Source organism: Giraffa tippelskirchi, chromosome 10, assembly GCF_054371585.1.
Source record: "Giraffa tippelskirchi isolate mGirTip1 chromosome 10, T2T-mGirTip1v1.2.pri, whole genome shotgun sequence".
Classification (NCBI taxonomy): domain Eukaryota; kingdom Metazoa; phylum Chordata; class Mammalia; order Artiodactyla; family Giraffidae; genus Giraffa; species Giraffa tippelskirchi.
In genome coordinates, this window is record NC_137284.1 from 12,199,484 (window position 1) to 12,218,179 (window position 18,696).

The window sequence follows — 18,696 nt, forward strand, 5'->3', positions numbered from 1 at the left end:
CCCCACGGAGACAACACCAGAAGATCAGAACATCTTTACAACGTTAGACTTTGGTTATTTTCTGTCCTGGCCCCACCTCCTGCTTCATAGCCCAGATGAGCTGTCAAGTCCTTCCCATCCCCCAGACCCAGGCAAGCGAATCTCTCAGCAACTTCCACATATCTTTCCTTATAGTTGCAAATTTCCTTTGGAAAGTAAAATGTTGACAATTGTGCAGGTAAGATGGAGTGAAGACTGTTGTAATCTTCATACAGTCAGAGGTTGAACCTTTTTAAAGACGTATTGATTTCAAGACTTTATTGATTAATTTGGCTGCCCTAGGTCTTAGTTGCAACATGGGGAATCTATAGTTGCAGCATGTGGGATCTAGTTCACTGACCAGGGATGGAACCCAGGGACCCTGTATTGGGAGTGTGGAGTCTTAGTCACTGGACAACCAGAGACATCCCTAGAAGACTTTTTAATTCTGAAAAATTTCAATAATTCACAAAAGCAGAGAGAATGGCCCTGTCAATTCTCAGTGACAATTGCCAGCTCTCTGAATCTTGTTTATCTATTCCCACTCCTCCCCACTAGTAAACAAAGCGCAGATATCCTACCATTTTATTTGGAAAGATCTTTGGTATGTGTGCGTGCTCAGTCACTTCAATCATGTCTGACTCTTTGTGACCCCAAGGACCGTTGCCCTCCAGGCTTCTCTGTCCATGGGATTCTCCAGGCAAGAATATTGGAATGGGTTGCCATTTCTTCCTCCAGGGGATCTTCCTGACCCAGGGATTAAATCCCCATCTCTTGCATTGCAGGCAGATTCTTTACTACCACTGAGCCACTGGGAAACCTCAAACATTTTAGTATTTAAAATATAGTGAAAGTCACTCAGTCGTGTCCAACTCTTTGTGATCCCATGGACTGTATAGTCCATGGAATTCTCCAGGCCAGAATACTGGAGTGAGTAGCTGATCCCTTCTCCAGGGGATCTGCCCAATCCAGGGATCAAACCCAGGTCTCCCACATTGCAGGCGGATTCTTTACCAGCTGAGCCACTGGGGAAGCCCATTTAAAAGATAAGGACTCTAAAAATAAGCATGACCACATACCACAATCGAAAAGTTAAAACCAGTGAAGACCTGCTGCTCCAAGGGGCCTGTTTCTGGGCAACGCACTTGCCCTCCAGCCGTGCAGAGCTCTGTGCTGGGTTAGATGGCAGCCCTCTTAGAGGAAAAGTTCAACACCGGGAGGCAGGAAAACCTCTTTTTCTCCCAGCTCTTGCTACTTACTACATATCGAATATCTACTCAGTGTTCAAAGTTCTCTGACTGTCTCGTCAACATCTTGTGACCTCTGATTTGCTTGACTCAGGATCCAGACCCATAAGTTGCATTAGGCTGGAGGGTGGAGCTGTCTCACTCTGCCTGGCACCCTGTCCTGATGCTGCCCCCATTTGGCGCCCGCGTTCTGGGAGGTGAGCAGACCCTTGGCCAGGTGGTTCTGGTGAAGGAGGTGTGGGCGGGCTTTGACCACCCTCAGCTCCCACCTTTTAGTGTTAGTTGCTTCATGAGTCATGTCTGACTCTTTGTGACCCCATGGACTGCAGCTCTCTGGGCTCCTCTGTCCATGGGATTTCCCAGGCAAGAATACTGGTACTGGAGTAGGTTGCCACTTCCTTCTCCAGGGGATCTTCCCAACCCAGGGATAGAACCTGGGTCTCCTGTACTGCAGGCGGATTCTTTACTGTCTGAACCACCGGGGAAGCCTTAGCTGACCACTCTCAGCTCTCACCCTAGGCTCCTCTTTTTCCTCTGGCTTCTCTCTGCCAGGCAGGAGTCGGGGTGGGGACAGAGAAGTGATGAAGAGCCAAGTGGCCACCCTGGATAGTCACCTACGCTATACTTGCTGACTTCAGAGCTGACTCTGGGCCCCAGACAGCCTGAGTTCAAATCTCTCTTCTGTTACCGAGTCCATGATCTTTCTGCTCACCCCATGACAGACCAATGAATCTGAGATATGAGGGGTTGAGGCAAGGAATAAACTTTATTTGGAAAGCCAACTGTCTGAGAAGATGGCAGGCTAGCAGCTCAAAACAACCATCTTATTGGGGTCTGGATGCCAGGTTCTTTTATAGATCAGATGCACCCTCTCATCACACACAACTTTAGTTCATGGGATGAAGTTTTTCCAGGACCTGTGGCTTTTCACTGGGCTAGAGGCTTCTGCTTCACCACTTTTACTTACGCACAACATATAACACACACACACACACACAAACCACCTCCTCACACCCTTATTCATTAACTGACCCACTCATTTATAAAACATTTAACAAGCACTTGCCACCAGCCAGGCACTGTGCCATGTGCTAGGGGGCCAGGGCTGAACGAGACACTGCCATGTCTTTGAGGAGTTGGGAGGCTGTGGTCCATAGAATAATGGCCCCCAGAGATGTCCACACCTCGATCGCTGGAACCTGTGAATATGTCACCTTCCATAGTAAAAGAGATTTGCAGAGGGATTAAGTTAAGGGTCTTGAGAAACGGCGGTTATCCTGGTTTGTCTGGTGGGTCCCATGTAATCACGGGCGTGTGTGCTAAGTTGCTTCAGTGATGTCCAATTGTCAGTCTTTGCAATCCTTTGGATGGTAGCGCACCAGGCTCCTCTGTCCATGGGGATTATCTGGGCAAGAATACTGGAGTGGTTTGCCATTTCCTCCTCCAGGAGATCTTCCCCAACCCAGGGATAGAATCTGCATCTCTTATGTCTCCTGCCCTGGAGGCAGGTTCTTTACCAATAACGCTATCTGGGAAGCCCATGTAATGCCAAGGGTCCTTATAAGAGGGATGCAAGAGAATCAGAGTCAGTGAGAAAGATTGGCAGGGGCTACACTGCTGGCTTTAAAGATTGAGGAGGGGGTCAGAAGCCAAGGAGTGCATCAGCCCCTTGAGGCTAGAAAATGAGAGGAAATGAATTCTTCTCCAGAGACTCCCCAAGAAATTCAGCCTTGCCAGTACCTTCACTTGTAGACTTCTGACCTCCAGGAAGTGAGAAAGTGTTAGTTGCTCAGTTGTATCCGACTCTTTGTGACCCCATGGACTGTAATCCATCAGCCTCCTCTGTCCATGGGATTCTCCAGGCAAGCATACTGGAGTGGGTTGCCATTCCCTTCTCTAGAGGATCTTCCAGACCCAGGATTCGAACCCGGGTCTCCTGCATTACAGGCCCTGTGCTGGGCTCTCAGCACACCTGCATATCTAGGGTCCTCCTGTCCCTGCCCTTCCAGACTATCACCTGTCTCCCTGATTGTCTTCACCATTGCATTCTATCAGTTTCCTGTCCACTACAGTAATTGGTCACAGTGGTGATAGTCTGGAAGGGCAGGGACAGGAGGACCCTAGATATGCAGGTGTGCTGAGAGCCCAGGATGAGCCAGTAAGGCTTCCTGGAGGAAGTGGTGTCTACACTGAGGTCTGAAGGAGGGTTGGAAGCTAAATGGGACAAATAGGAGAGTAGGGGGCAGGCAGTGAACAGAGGGGTGTCACGGAGGTTCAGTATGGCTGCTGGGTGAAGTGTAAGAAGAGGCAGGCAGAGTCAAGGCTGCAGAAGTGAGTGGGCTGGGTTCTGTAAACCTTCCAAGAGCACCTTAGACTTTAGCCTGAGGGTGAGGAGAGCTCCTACCGCCTTTAGGCAGAGCAATACTTAAAATCTCTCAGGCTGTTATCTAGTTCAGATATGGGCTGACCTAGCTTGGGTCTGAGGACAGAGGTTAGGGGTCAGGAGTCTGATGCCACAATGCAGGTGAAAGACGATGGTAGTTCACAGGTGCTGGGAAGGAAGATGGATGGGGACTGAGTCGAGAAAGCTAGAACAAAGAGAATCAGTGGGGCACAATTACACCTGGGGCTGAGGCAAAGGAGAAACTAAGAATGATGCTCAAATTTTTTCTTGGGAAGCCGCCAAGTCTGTAGCAATGTTGATTGATAAATGGCATGAGTTTCACTGTAGTGGAACGTGAAAGTAGACGCTGAAACTCTCAGAGGAGAGCTCTGGGTAGAAGACAGGGATTTGGGAATGGTCAGGATGGGGATAGATGAGATCAGGGATTTTGCTGATGTCTGTCATCCTCAGAGCCTAGATACACAGCCAATAAGCACCTAATGAATAAACCATGAAATGAAGCGAGAACAGTGGATAAGATCACCCAGGGGATGTGTAGAGTTCATAGAGGAGAGTCCAGTGCATAGAGGAGTGACCCCATGGACTACAGCCCACCAGGCTCCTCTATTCATGGAATTCTCCAGGCAAGAATACTGGAGCGGATAGCCATTCCCTTCTCCAGGGGATCTTCTCAACCCAGGGAAGATTTTTAATGAATATACCACGATTTGCTTATCTGTTCTATTGTGGATGAACATTTGAGATGTTTCAAGTTTTTGTCTTTTATGAGTAGAGCTGTCATAACAAACTCATGTACATGTCTGGTTTGGTAGATACATTCATTCACTCCTGTTGGGTGTACATCCGACAACAGAATTGTTAGGTTACACTGTATGCTTTAACATATCCTGTGAAACATTTTTTTCCCCCAAAGTGGCGGTATCAAAACATACTCCCACCAGCAATCCATAAGATGAGCTCCCCAAATTCATCAACATCTGAGTAGTCAGTCTTTTTTAGTTTCAGCCATTTTGGCATGTTGGGGAAGCTCTTTGTTATTTTTACTTTGTATTTTTCCAGTGGCTAAAGATGTTGAACACACTTATTGGTCATTTTGAGATCTTTTTCTGCAGAATGCCTGTGCAGGTTCCTTGTCCATTTTAAATGAAACTGCCTCCTTTTTTCTTATTTATTTTTAGGAGTTATTTATATATTTTGTATTTAAGTCCTCTGCCAGATATTATGTGTTTTAAAATCTCTTCTCAGTCCATAGAGCACTTTCATACTTATTTTTAATAAATAGAAGTTCTTAATTTTAATAAACACTAATTTCTAAATCTTTTCTGATTAGTTTTTTTTTGTGTGTGTGTGTGTCCAATTTGAAAAATCCTTGCTTATCCCAAAGCACTGAAGATATTTTCTTCTTTCTTTTTTTTTTTAAAAAAAGAAACTCTTTTTAAAATTTAGGTCTATGACCTATCTTGACTTAATTTTTATGTATGGTATATGATGTAGGAATTGTATTTCATTTTTTTCCTATAACCAAATCCAATTGCTTCAGTATAATTTATTGAAAAGAATATCTTTGTCCACTGAGTTGCAGTGGAGCCTTTGTCATAAGTCAAGTGAACAATATAGGTGAGGGTCTGTTTCTGAACTCCATTGATCTAATTGTCTATTCCCTAAAAACTATGATGTCTTGGTTATTATTGCATTATAGTAAGTTTTGAAATCTGGTAGTTTAAATCCTCCAACTTTGTTTTTCTTTAAGGTTTTCTTGAATAGATCCTTATGAATATTTTAGAATTTCCATATGAACTTTAGAATTAGCTTGTCAATTTCTCCCCAAATAAAACTGCTGGAATTTTGAATGGGAATGTATTAAGTCTACAGGAAAATTTGGAGATAAATGGCATTTTAACAAAATTTTCAGCTTTCCAATCCATGGACATTTCATTTATTTAGATCATCATTAATGTCTCTTCAGTAGTTTTCAGAATTATTCTGCTTCATTGGTAATTATGTCTCTAGCTCCCATTTCCTCTCAGTGGCAGGACTTAATTTTGCCAGTTGAGGTAACTCAGTCACTTCCCCTGACTTCCAGTCCACAAGCATGATCTTCCTTGCTAGTTTTGCATGATGGCCACTGTCTCCACCCTTATTTACTGCTACGCTTCAGTCTCATACATCCCACATTGCACGTCAGCCCTCTCAGTCTCTTGTGCTTTCCCCTGGGGGACACAGGAAGCTTTTTGATGCTTTTATTCATACCCACATGGGAGTGTGGTGCTCCATGTCATGTCACCAGGCACGCCCTTGGCCATCTCAACTCCACATTCTGGCTCCATGCTGTCTGGACACGGGACATCTCTAGGGGCCTTGCCGTCTCCTCATGTTACAGTTTGGGACGTGAAGAAGCATCAGTTCTTTAATTCCTCCTAACTGATCTGTGGTTTTTGGCCCCATCTCTGTGGAACTTAGTTAACAGGGCACAGAGATGGTAATCCCAGCCTGGGGCTAAGACTTCTCTTCCTCCTCTTTCACCCTCCTCTCCTCCAGATGTCTCCCCTCAATTCAGAAAATCTCTAATCTCCTCTGTGTGGTAGGAAAACCATTCTTAAATATACCAACACATTTCTCCCAACTTTATAGTTTGGGGTCTTTAACTCTCAGCTCTATGTCCTCAAGTCCCTGCTCTTGATTTGGAAGTCAAATTCTGTTGTGATCCCCACCCAACTCTGCATAGGAATGACCCCAGGATGGAAGGCCTCCTTAAAGAGGGGCCCTTCTTGCCCTTCCTTCGTCCCCACTCTGTGACTGATTAGCACTTAGCCACCTAGCTAACTACTTCCTTTGGGAAGACCTCATGGAAGGAGCGGAGAAAGCAATGGCACCCAACTCCAGTACTCTTGCCTGGAAAATCCCATGGATGGAGGAGCCTGGTAGGCTGCAGTCCATGGGGTCGCTAAGAGTCGGACACGACTGAGCGACTTCACTTTCACTTTTCACTTTCATGCATTGGAGAAGGAAATGGCAACCCACTCCAGTGTTCTTGCCTGGAGAATCCCAGGGACAGGGGAGCCTGCTGGGCTGCCATCTACGGGGTCGCACAGAGTCGGACACGACTGAGGTGACTTAGCATGGAAGGAGCAACATTAAAATAGGGTTTTGAAGAAGGAGCAGAAGTTTGTTAAGTGAAGAAGCGGAGTGCTGAGAAATGCAGTCCTGCCCCAGTCTCTGGGATGAAGAAACAGGAGGAGGGAGGGGAAGGAGTTGGTGGAATGCAGTTGGGTTTGGACTGTGGGGAGCCGTATGGTAAGAGCACAGATCCTGAGGTCAGATGAAGCTGGGTTCAGATCCTGGCACTGCCTTTTACTAGCTTGGTGGCCCTGTGCACATGATTTAACCTCTCCAAGTTTCCCTGTCTTCAGTAGTAGAGTGGGAACATGAATGCCTGCTTAGTTAGGCTCAGGGTGGGCAGAACAAGGGTTAAGGATCGCACTACACAGAGTCCAGCATTCAGAGGTGCCCTTTTGCTGTGATGGTAAGACAGTTCCCCAGGTCTCCTGATCAATATGGGACAACACTTTAAAGCCCCCAAAGTTAAAATCAAAACAAAACAGTCATTGCTATGAGACCAGATCAAGTTGTAAGGACAGTTTATTTCCCTCTGTGGTATGACAGACAAGCCACCTGCCAGGGCCTCTAAATACCAGGTGGAACTGTCCCCTTGGCCTGGAGACCCAGCCCAACTCATCATACCTTCAGAGGTGGCTTTCTCCTCAGGCTGGGGAGGGGTAGTGGTGAGGGAAGCAGCACTGAGAGGCCAGGGGAGGTCCTGAGCCTCCCAGGGGAGGGGGGCCCCCACAGCTGCGGCCCGTGGATGCTGACCAGGGTGCCATGGGCTGGTCTCAGGCCTCCCCTGCAACCTCTCCAGCCGTGGCGAGTGTGCAGGGCTGAGGCAATAGGGCCTCCAAACAGTTCTGCAGACAGCTGGGGTCGGGGGTCATGCCTGACTTAGACTTTAGACTTCAGGGAGCCCAGGGGAGCTGGAAGTGTCTTAAATGTCATCTGGTTCAACACTTTGTTTTCCAGGTGGGAAAACTGAGGCCTGATGACATGGCAGCAGATTATAGAACTGGTCCTGGGGCCTGGTGACCTGAGGCCGAGCCACCGCCGTTTGGCTCTGTGACCTCTGCAGCTGGACTCAGTTCTCCCTTCTGGAAGATTCTGGGCTCTCTGAGCTTAACGACTGTCCCAAGGCCTGAGGGCCAGGGAGGCCCTTGAACCCTTGTCCCAGCGAGGCCAGGGTTTCCAAAATGAGTAGAGAGAAATCCAAGGCGGCATCAGGAGGTATTTTCTGATGAATGGCGGCGCCCAGGGAGCAGAGGGACACACATACCCTTGAGATCAACTAGCTTTTTTAGGAAATAGACCACTGCGGGAAATGTGTGGGACAGACGTCCCCAGGGACTCCACTCGGTACCACAACATGAGAGGACTGGGGCTGCCACCAGAGAAACATAAACAAGGCGGGGGTGGGGAGAGGCTGGGCCCGGGGCGGGTGCGGCGCGGAGAGGAACGTGGGGAGGGCGGAAGGGGGAGCGGGGAAAGTGAGCGAGGCTGGGCTCCAACCGCCAGAGCGACCGTCTACTCTGAAGACTCCCTGGGTATATATGCCACATTATCGTAGGCGGGGGGAGGAGAGGCTGCGGGGCTGGGGATGTTGAAGTCTGTGCTGAAGGCGTTCGGCAGGAAAATCACAGGCTGCAAAGGAAAAGAAAACAAACCTAGGCAATCCTGGTGGCTTCGGCGCCTTCAGGGAGCTGTTGCAATAGTGCCCTCTTGTGGGTATTGTGAGAATAGCGCCCTAGTAGTGAACGCTCCGAGGATGAATTGGCCCCACGCATCAGTTCAACTAATTTTCCAAAAAGTATTTGCTGAGGGCAACTGTGATCTGGGCATTGGAGGTACAGCAACGAAACAGACAGGAGTCTCATTTCTCTAGGAACTAAGGTTCTGTATTTCTTTGTCTCTGGCCAGCCCTGCACTTGGTTCAAGGCTTGGATACCACAGCGCCGGCATCCTTGCAGCCTCTTTTCGGTGGCTTCTCTGTTTCCAACTTCTACTTCTCCGCCCCGCTCCCTTCCCCCACAGTGGGCAAACCCTCTAGATTGATTTCCCTGAGCCCCACTCTACTCACCCTACCCTCTGAGCGTACAGGCCTCTGCTCAGACTTTCAACAGCTCCACACCACGTTTTGCACAAATCCGCCTCCCAAGCGGGACACCCACCTCGCCCCCTCCCGCACTATGGCCTGCACGTTTGTTTCCGCGGAGGCTGACTTACTGGTTCCCTTGCCACGAAGGCCCTTCCTCTATCCCCTCTCTGTCTGCACTGTCCTCCAGTTTGGGGAAAACGGAGATGAATGCCCACCCGAGTCGTGCTGCCCTTCCTGATGCCCATGTCTCTTGACCCGTGAACTTCTAGAAGGTCCCACTCATCCCCGACAGCGATCCCCCTCGTCCCCAGCGCCCGCCTTCCAGGGCTCCCCATCCAGACGCAAAGAGCAGGGGGTCCCTTGATGTTGGCAGTGTGCCCCTGTGGCCACGAGGAAAACCTTCCCGTGGAAACTCCTTTGAGTTCTCGGATGTATGAGTGGGGCGCTCTTTGCAGGGCGGGGGCGGGTGTGTGTGTGTGTGTGAGGCACTCACCGTGTGAGCTTGGGCGCGAGTGGCTTGGCACCCAAAGTGGGTGGCAATGACCGCAATGAAGAACTCCAGTATGGTGAAGATGGTAAGCACAGCCAGATAGCCCCTGCCCACATCCTGGGGATCAAAACCCACAGTCAAGGTCAGTAGAGAATTCTAGAACAGAGGAGGAAAGGGGGCCCAGAGAGAGTGAAAATAACGTGCCCCAGGTCACACAGCTGAGCTGGAGCAGGTCTCCCTGATGCGTGACGTGTATTCTCTCTCGAACTCCAGATTGCTTCTCTGCGACCCGTCCCCTACCCTCTACTACGCCCACCCTTGAGGTAGGGTCCTGGGGTCCATATACACTTGGGGGTCTCTTGGGAGACCCCCAGGGCCCTACACCCTCCCTTCTCCCCAACCCCGCCTCCTACTGGTGGTGGTGGTGGTGGTTTAGTTCCTAAGTCGAGTCCGACTCTTGCAACCCCGTGACTGTAGCCCACCAGGCTCCTCTGTCCATGGGATTCTCCAGGCAAGAATACTGGAGTGGGTTGCCATTTCCTTCTCCAGCCTCCTCCTGGATGTGGCTGTTACTCTTCTTCAAGTTTTCCCACTCCTGGGGACGTCAGACAACACACCCAGTTAGTGACACCAAAATCCATGAGCAGAATGGCCGTCCCTGCAAAGGCCGCCATGGCGCTGAGCATGTTGGTCCCCAGACTGCTCCTCACCTGCAGGGGGGAGAGACGGAGGGGAAGGAGGGGAGGCAGGAGGAGGAGGAGGAGGCCACAGCTCTGCCCCGGGAGCCTCCCACACCAGGCCTCCCGCCGCCCCCTGGGTCCTCACACCCATGCCCGTACCTGCGTCCTCCTTGACCTTCTCCTTTCCTCCTGTCCTTCCCTGGGGACCTCAGGCGAATGGCCCTGCTGACCACTCTCCCTGCCCTTACCTTGCATCGTCTTCTTAGAAGCTGCTGGGAAAGAGGCCTGACCTCCTTCATGGCCTCCCTAGGTGGGGTCTGCAGAGGCTCCTTGCCCACCCATTACTATGTTCCACCCCTCAGGCCAAGCGTCCTGAAGGTGCAGCTACCCCACCGACAGGGGCCGGGGGAGGCTCTCTGCTGTGGACACTGAGGTTGGGAGAGGTGTTGGGGTCAGCTCCACGTGGTCCCCGGCAGGGGCTGGCAGCGCAAGTACTGCTGATGCCTGCGGGGCACCAGGCAGGGGAGACACAGGGGCTGTGAGCCTGAGGTCCGGGGGGCCCCGCCCTCATCCGGAGGCCCAGGACTTGGGACAAGTGAATCCTTGGGTGGTCCAGGCGATGGCTCAGGGGTCACCCTCCTCATGCTGCCAGAACCCGATGCTCTTTTGACCCAGTAGCTGAAACCTTCTGGTTATACAGCCCTAGCCTTAAAGTGGGGTCCACTCATGGATGGGCTGGGGACTGCAGGATTTGCTCAGGTTCAAAGACCCCGACTCCTCTTTTTTTGGATGACGGGGAGGAGGTCATTGAGATCAGAGCAGCCTCACACGTAATCAATTAACTGATAAATGAATCCAGCAAACTTCTGCTGAGCACCTGGTGCCTGCCAGGCACTATCCAGGATGCGGTGAGCATGGGGCAGGGTAATTCAGCTCTCTCTCCCTGCCCCCATCCAGAATTTACAGCCTGGGGGGTGGATATAGGTTTGATTCTGAGGGTTCCCTGTGTCCAGTCCTCCCCTATTACAATCCATTCTCCACCCAGCAGCTCTCAGGAGTGTAAATAGGGCACTGATTCTCCTGCTCCCTGGTGGCTCAGACAGTAAAAGATCTGCCTGCAATGCAGAGACCCAGGTTTAATTCCTAGGTGGGGTAGATCCCTTGGAGAAGGGAATGGCAACCCATTCCAGTATTCTTGCCTGGAGAATTCAATGGACGGAGGAGCCTTGTGCGCTACAGTCCATGGGGTTACAAAGAGTAGGACACAACTGAGCAACTAACATTTTCACTCCCCCCTACCCCAACCCTCAGTGGCCTCCCACTGCTCTTAAACTTGACTCCATCTGCGAGTGTTTCCCCACCTCTCCCTCTCAGCTTAGTTCCTCCCGCTCAGCCCCTGGTTTGCTGTAATCCAAAATCCTGGCCCCTTGTCCATCCTCTAGCCTGGGATACTGGTCTCCAGGCTCCTGTATGGCTGCTGCCCTCTGAACAATGAGCTCAGCAACAGCTGCTCGGGGGCTGCAGACTCTCCCAGCTGAGCAGGAGTCCCTCATATTATCCCGGGGCTTTGTTCAGCACTTTTCACTCTGTAAAGACCTTATCTGTGGTGTTTTTGTTTTAGGCGGGGGTGGGGGGTGTCTTACCAGACATTAGAATGTTAAGCTCCATGAGGGCAGGGACTTGACTCTGGTGCGATGCTCAACACTCTCTCATCCAAAGCCTCCATCGCCCCTTGCCCTCCCCCCCCCCCATCACCCGTAGAAGGCATGGAGCTGTCTGAGATGTCGACCCAGTGCAACTCTAACTTCTCTCCACTTCCCTTCCAAGACTTTTGCCCTGGTTAGATGGAGTCACACGTAGTTTCCATGGTGACCCTGCCCACAGTCTCTCCTTGCATCCTCATGCCCTTCCTTCAGGATTTCTCAATCCTACATGCCCACCAAGGCCAAGCTCAGCCATCTCCTGTTCAGGAGGGCTTTTTGTCTTGTCCCTTTCTCTGGGCCACGAGCACTTCATCTGTGGACCCTCACTTTCTGCCCCTTATGGTATTCGAAAGTGCGTCTTGGTTTCTTCTCTCCTACAAGTAGGGCAGGGTCTGGGTCTGGCTGTCTGGGTGTTGTCCCATGCCTGGCCTCCAGCAGCCCCCTATGGAGTGCTTGTTGAAGGAGTGTCTTTGGAGGCAGAGCAGAGTGGAGCTGGCTGTGGCCCCACCCTCATCCCTGGGTCTCCCATTCAGACTTACCAGGCAACTGGTGTGGTTCTTCTCGGCTGCCACTGAGAGGGACCCCGAGATGATGAACTGTGTGGGGAAGCAGGTATCCTAGTGAGGCTTCAGCTGGGACACTGGGCAGGGCACACCATGCCCGGCACTGTCAAGGCCATAGGTATCAGGGAGAGGCCAGCAGCCTCCTGGATGCCACGTTCTTGGCCTCCTGGCCAGGCACTTGGGATTGCTCTGTGAGGGTGTCCCATGGTTACTAGGAGCCCCTGTCCAGGGAACTAGGGCCTTAGCTTGCAAGTTAAATGTTTTCATTGACATCATATCATCAATAGGGAAGGCATTGCTTCTTCAGACATTCACTCATCAGACATTTCCTGAGCAGCAGGCATGTGGCAAGATCCTAGCAGAGCTGAATAAGACAGACAAGATCTCTGACCTCATGAGGCTTCTATTCTAATTTGGGAAGACGGACACTTGGCAAATAAACAATCAAGAACGCTTAGAAGTTTGAAGGTTGGAAGCCGGGTAAGTACAGGTGTTTAGTGTCCTTATCCCCTGCCTTCATCCCCTTCATTCCATCCTTTTTCGAGGGGAGCAGGCTAAACTCTATGTTGGGAGCTTTTCACACACAGGCGTGGAGTCTGGGTCAGGTCATGATTAGGGTTTGTGGTTGGGAGTTAGATTTAGGCTCAGGCCCCCACCTAGGAGCAGGCTGTGCCCAGGAAAACGTGGTGGAGGGTACACGCAGTGGGGAGACGTGAGCCTGGGCACATCCCCCCGCCCAGATGGCCCCGGCACTCACGCAGGCTCCTCCCCAGAAGGGGACGCCGCCTTCGATGAAGAGCATCCCCACGTGGCCGCGGCGGACCATGAGCAGCACGCCGCCGAAGCCCAGGTGGATAAGGCCGATGAGAATCTGGACGGTCTGCTGGGAGCGGGGGGGCGGCTCAGCTAGGCGGGCGCGGCGGGCTCCACACCGCCCCCTGCCGGCCACAGAGGAGAGCGTGGCAGAGCCCCGCGCTCCCGCTAGGAGCCCTCAGCGATTCGGAAATAAACTCAGATTCCCTTCTTTTATGCAGACATCATTGTAACAACCGTGAAAGACATGGTATTTTAAGAAGGAAAGCCAGTTCCCCACAGCTTTTAGGACACCCTTCTGTTTCCATGTCTCCACGGGTTTGCCTTGTGCTCTGACCAGGTCCCAAGCATCCTGTGTTGCTACTTGGTTTCTTAGCCCTCATGTCGATGGCTCAGCATTCCCTGCTCTGACAGTCTCACCACTTCCTTCCTTGTACCCCTGCAGCCTGCATAGATATCTCCTTGAGTGTCTTTCTCATTGGAGTGTCATTGATGCATCCCAGTCACATGCAGGAGCTGCCGCCTACCAGCTGGAATCTGGACTTAGGTTTTATATTGATTAGCTAATAAATTAATTAAAGGAGTCGCTTCCCAGCACCCCACTGATCCATTCTCAGAAGTGGGATGGTTTTCCCAAGGATGAGAACACAATGTGGGCTTCTAGTTCGTGCTGCCACGTTTCTTTCTAAGTGGGTTTTTTTCTTCTTGTTTTGTTCATTTGTTTTAAAGCATTTATTTATTTGGCTGTGTTGGGTCTTGGTTGAGTCATGCAGGGTCCTTCATCACGCAGTGTGGATTCTCTAATTGGAGCATGCAGGCTGCAAAGTGCACAAGCCTCAGTAGCTGCAGCAGGCAGGCTGTGGGATCTTACTTCCCCGACCAGGAATTGATCACTCGTCTACCTGCCTTGCAAGGCAGATTCTTAACCACTGGACCACAAGGGAAGTCCCTGCTTTCCAAATGGTTTTGGTAACGACTGAATCTAGAACTGAGTGGAAAGGGACATTGACGGCCCCTGAACTCAGCCTCTGTCTAATCCAGGTGGTGGTGGTTCAGTCACTAAGTTGCATCCAACTCTTGTGATCCCGTGGACTATAGCCCACTAGGCTCTTCTGTCCATGGGATTCTCCAGACAAGAATACTGGAGTGGGTTGTCATTTCCTTTTCTAGGGGATCTTCCTGACCCAGGAATCAAACCCAGGTCTCCTGCATTGCAGGCAGATTATTTACAAATGGAGCTACAAGGGAAGATCCTAATCCAGGAGCCCTGTACATCTCCTGATTTCCCTTAGTGATAAGATGCTCACTACCACTCAAACCACTGTGGTCCATTTATGGGCAGTTCAGGCTATAGAATTGTATCTTAGGACCATATGCTATCTATCTATCTATCTATCTAATGTCTTCCTAGCATGAGTGCCAAGCATTTGTACATTTAAAGGCGTGACCCCCTGAATCCTCTCTTTCTTTCCCTCTTCGGTCACATGTCTTCCATCTTTTTTGTGCCCTTTATGGGGCATCACGTCCCAGCTGCCAAGGCTGCTCTTCTCCTTGGGTCCTTTCCCTGCTACTGGATCAACACTGCTACTCCAGTTACGCCTCATAATACACCGGCTGCCACTTACCAAATGCCTGTCTGCACTAAGCGATGTGGTGGGTGTTTTACAGACATTATCTCTTTTAACCCTAATGTGATGAGGTAGGTATCCTAAAATTATTATCCTGATTTCAGAAATGAGGAAACTGAGGTTGGAAGATATTCAGTAATTTGTGCGAGGTCTCCCAGCTAGGAAGTGGCAGGCCAGCTAACTCTAAAGCCGATATTCTCCCTGGCTGACACTCCCTAGAACCTATCTATAGTTTCTCCTTTTTATAATTTTCAGCAATTTGCATTTGTCTCAGCAAAGCCCTTTGGGGGTCATTGTTTCCCAGAGTCTGGTCTGAGATTTCCAGTCTCCAGTAATGGATCCACCATCTTTGTCCATTGCTTCTAGTCCATTTCTGCACCAGTGGAGTTGGTGCAGCCTTTAGGCTCCTAAGTTCCAGCACGTTCAAGCCCGAGCCTTGGGCCAGCTACTTAGCTTTGATGAGCTTAAGCTCCCTAATCTGTCCAGTGGGAACTATGATCCCTATCTCCCAAGTGGTGATGATACTCTAAGGAGACAATGAGTGCAAATTCCTTGGCCCAGTGTGCACACCTCTTGGGAGCACTCAGTAAATGAGAGTTGTTATCATTGTGGTCATCACCACCATCATCATCAATTAAACTATGTTTTCATCTTCCACTAGGACAAACTGAGGCCAGGGGACAAATTGAAGACACTCCACATGTAATATATAGATAAATATGTGTATCTATTTATCCATCTATCTACTGATCTCCCTCCAAGAGATCAGTATCTCAAGGCCATCTGAGGTTGGACTGTCAGCCCTGCAGGAGCCAAGAGTTGGCCTTGCTACCACTTCAGCTTCATCTCATCTCCCTCCTTCCTCTGCTCATTACCTTCCAGCCATTCCACCTTCTATTTTGTCTTTGAACAAGCCACCTCAGGGCCTCTGCACTTGCTGTTTCCTCTACCTGATGAGCCAGTCTTTGTCCCCTCACTTGGCTGGCTTCAGCCCAGGATCTAGGTTATTAGCTACAACGTCATCTCCCCAGACAGACCTCTCTGTCCATCTTTGCTAGTGTTGCCCCTCCTCCATGGCCATTTTTGACCTCTCTGCCTTATTTGGAGTTATCTCGATCATTTGTTCACTGGTTTACTCTCTGTGAGCTCTGCAGAAGGGTCCTTGTTTGCCTGGTGCATGGCTGCATCCTCAAGTCCTCACTAAGCATCTACTGCAATTGCTTAGTGCATCTACTGCACTAAGCAATTGCTGCCCTGGTGGCTCAGACAGTAAAGAATCCACCTGCAATGCAGGAGACCTGGGTTTGATCCCTGGATTGGGAAGATTCCCTGGAGGAGGGCATGACAACCCACTCTAGTATTCTTGACTGGAGAATCCTCATGGACAGAGGAGCCTGGCGAGCTGCAGTCCATAGGGTCGCAAAGAGTCAGACACGACTGAGCGACTAAGCATAGCACATATCTCCAAGGTACATGAGTACTCCCTCCTTGCCCAGCACCTATGCCCCAGGTAGTCGGAGAGACTGTTCTTACCCCCAAAGCCTTGGGCTCTCCCGTCAGGAATGTCTCCCCGGGCCGCAGGTCTGGTGGCTGGGTGACCTGTGGTGTCTGTGCCCCCAGCGGCGGCTCCTCGTACTGCATGATCCCTGGAGGCTGGCACAGGGAGGTGGGCAGGATGGCTGGGGGCGGGCGGAGGCCACTGGCGTTGTTGGGTGGGATGACGACAAACAGCCCATTGCTGGAGGGAGCCGTGGACATCGTGCTCAGAGAGCCTGGGAGACAGAGGCTCCGGAAATAATAATGATAGTGATGATGGTTACATATTTGCATAAGAGACTGTCAGTTTATCAACAATCTGCCTTCCCACCCCTGTTCACTGCCGGCCCCAGAGGCTGGAGCCAAAATCTCTGCTCAGTGAAGAAGGGAAGGAAGCTTCCCTCAGGGAAGTAGAGGGACGTCAGAGGTCAAGGTGAGGCAAGGCCAAGACTTGAATCCAGTTTTTCTGACCCTAGAAACCACATTCTCCATCTCTGCTATTATTAGATGGAAAGGACCTTTAGGAGGAACATGCCATTAAATTGCCTCCTTTGCCCAGAGAGGGCAAGTGACTTACTCAAGGACACACAGCTAGTGTGAGCCGGAGCTGAGCATCTCTTTACAGGGGACTCGAGCTCACCCACCACTTCCTGTCCCTTAGCCCAGGGCCGATGAGCTTGTGTAAATAATCCCCCTGGGTGATTTCTTGCTGTGGGAGCCTTCCTCTTGGCCACACAAGCAATCACCATTATCGTAGATAAGCCAAGCACGGATTATGGAAACTTTATGCATAGCTGGCCTGAGCAAACACGTTGGGGAAAACCACCCAATGTCAGGAGATGGGCCTACTAGGACACAGCAGAGGGATGAATCTGCCAGATTATACAATGAAATGAAGAACAGACATCCTTCTCATTGGCGTCAATTGGTTCAGCACACGACTCTGCAGATAGAAGCTGGGACTTGAATCCTGGCCCCTCTGGGTATCGGGAGACCTGGGGGCAAGATGGCCACCTGCCCCAGCCTCAGTTTCCTTATCTGTAAAGTGGGGATAATAACACTGAGAGATACTCTCATAGGGTTTGGTGTGAACTAAAATAACACACAACCTTGAGAAAAGCCATCTTTCAGAGTCTAACCATGACTAGGGGTCAGGCACAGGGGTCCATGCCCTCAAGGAGCCTTGTGTCTGGTGGGAGGAGCAAGAGAGCCTTGTAATTCAGCCCAACAGATGATGACAGCTTTGACTGAGCACCAAGCTCAGGGCTGGGAGTAGGAAGAAGAATTAACAAGGCATGTCCCTGGGGATGGACAAGTGCACACTGCTATATTTAAAACGGATAACCAACAAGGACCTACTATACAGCACAGAGAACTCTGCTCAGCATTGTGTGGCAACTTGCATGGGAAGCGAGTTTGGGGGAGGATGGATACAAGTATATGTATGGCTGAGTCCCTTTGCTGTGCACCTGAAACTATCACAATATTGTTAATTAATCAGCTATACCCCAACACAGAATAAAAAGTTAAAAAAAAAAAGAATGTCCTGTCCTCAGGCTCCGGCAAGGTAGAGCAGGGCTCTGCTAGGACAGGGTGCTGGTGGAGGTGGGGACTGATTCCACCTCATTGGTTGTGAGCTCAGTCGTGTCTTCAGGGAGGATGCAGACCTGAAACTCGGGTCCTTAGAGGCGGCTATTCCTCTGCTCTCAGCTCCCCACCCACGTTCCTTCCCTTTTCTCTTTCCCTCGTCTCCCATCTTTTTCTTTTCCCGCCTATTGGCCTTTTCCCTCTTCACCAGACATATTCGAGAAGAGTAGGTGACTGCTGAGGATGTTGTGAAAGAGTCCCTGGTCTGGCAGTCCAAGCATATGGGACCAGAGTGAGATGCTGGGAGACGGAGGGTCTGGGCTCAGGAGAACCCCTCCTGCCCCAGGAGTCCTCGCTCCTTGAGGTGTGAATAAGGAACGTTTAAGTCCTCATCTCATTCTAAGGGAGAGAAGGCACGGATTGTTAGTTCTGCTTAGAGATGCTTCCCTGATGGCTCAGCAGATAAAGAATCTACCTGCAATGCAGGAGACACAGGGGACACGGGTTCAACCCTGTGTGGGGAAGATCTCCTGGAGAAGGAAATGGCAACTACTCCAGTATTCTTGCTTGAAAAATCCCATGGCCAGGGGATCCTGGTGGGCCACAGTCCAATGGGTCTCAAAGAGTTGGACACGACTGAATGATGAAGCACAGCACAGAGATGAGGAACTAGAGGTTCAGAGAGGGTGACTGTGTCACCCATGGTCACACAGCACCTCAGTATTGAAGAATTGGGGTAGCTCTGGACTCTGGTCTCCTGGTAGAAGGACTGTTGACTTGATGGGAGGCACTCACTCCTGGGTTCAAGTCCTGCCTTTGTCAGAGTG

At 50.6% G+C, this 18,696-nt stretch overlaps 1 protein-coding gene and 1 long non-coding RNA gene across 3 annotated transcripts; one reads left to right on the top strand and one right to left on the bottom strand.

Moving 5' to 3' along the window:
- Nucleotides 1-7,295: 7,295 nt before the first annotated feature.
- MS4A15 (membrane spanning 4-domains A15) lies at nucleotides 7,296-16,504 on the bottom strand. 2 transcript variants are annotated; one of them, XM_081536275.1, is made up of 6 exons: nucleotides 16,280-16,504; nucleotides 13,063-13,185; nucleotides 12,282-12,338; nucleotides 9,977-10,069; nucleotides 9,363-9,476; nucleotides 7,296-8,415 (listed from the first exon to the last, which is right to left on the bottom strand). In XM_081536275.1, the coding sequence occupies exons 1-6, from the start codon at nucleotides 16,502-16,504 to the stop codon at nucleotides 8,299-8,301; spliced, it is 729 nt and encodes a 242-aa protein (XP_081392401.1). In that variant the 3' UTR covers nucleotides 7,296-8,298. The 2 variants fall into 2 exon arrangements, with proteins under 2 accessions (XP_081392401.1, XP_081392402.1); XM_081536276.1 differs by lacking the exon at nucleotides 13,063-13,185.
- LOC145524275 (uncharacterized) lies at nucleotides 12,591-13,712 on the top strand. The gene is made up of 2 exons (XR_014067372.1): nucleotides 12,591-12,785; nucleotides 13,079-13,712. It is a non-coding gene; the product is annotated as an uncharacterized LOC145524275 (long non-coding RNA).
- Nucleotides 16,505-18,696: the final 2,192 nt, after the last annotated feature.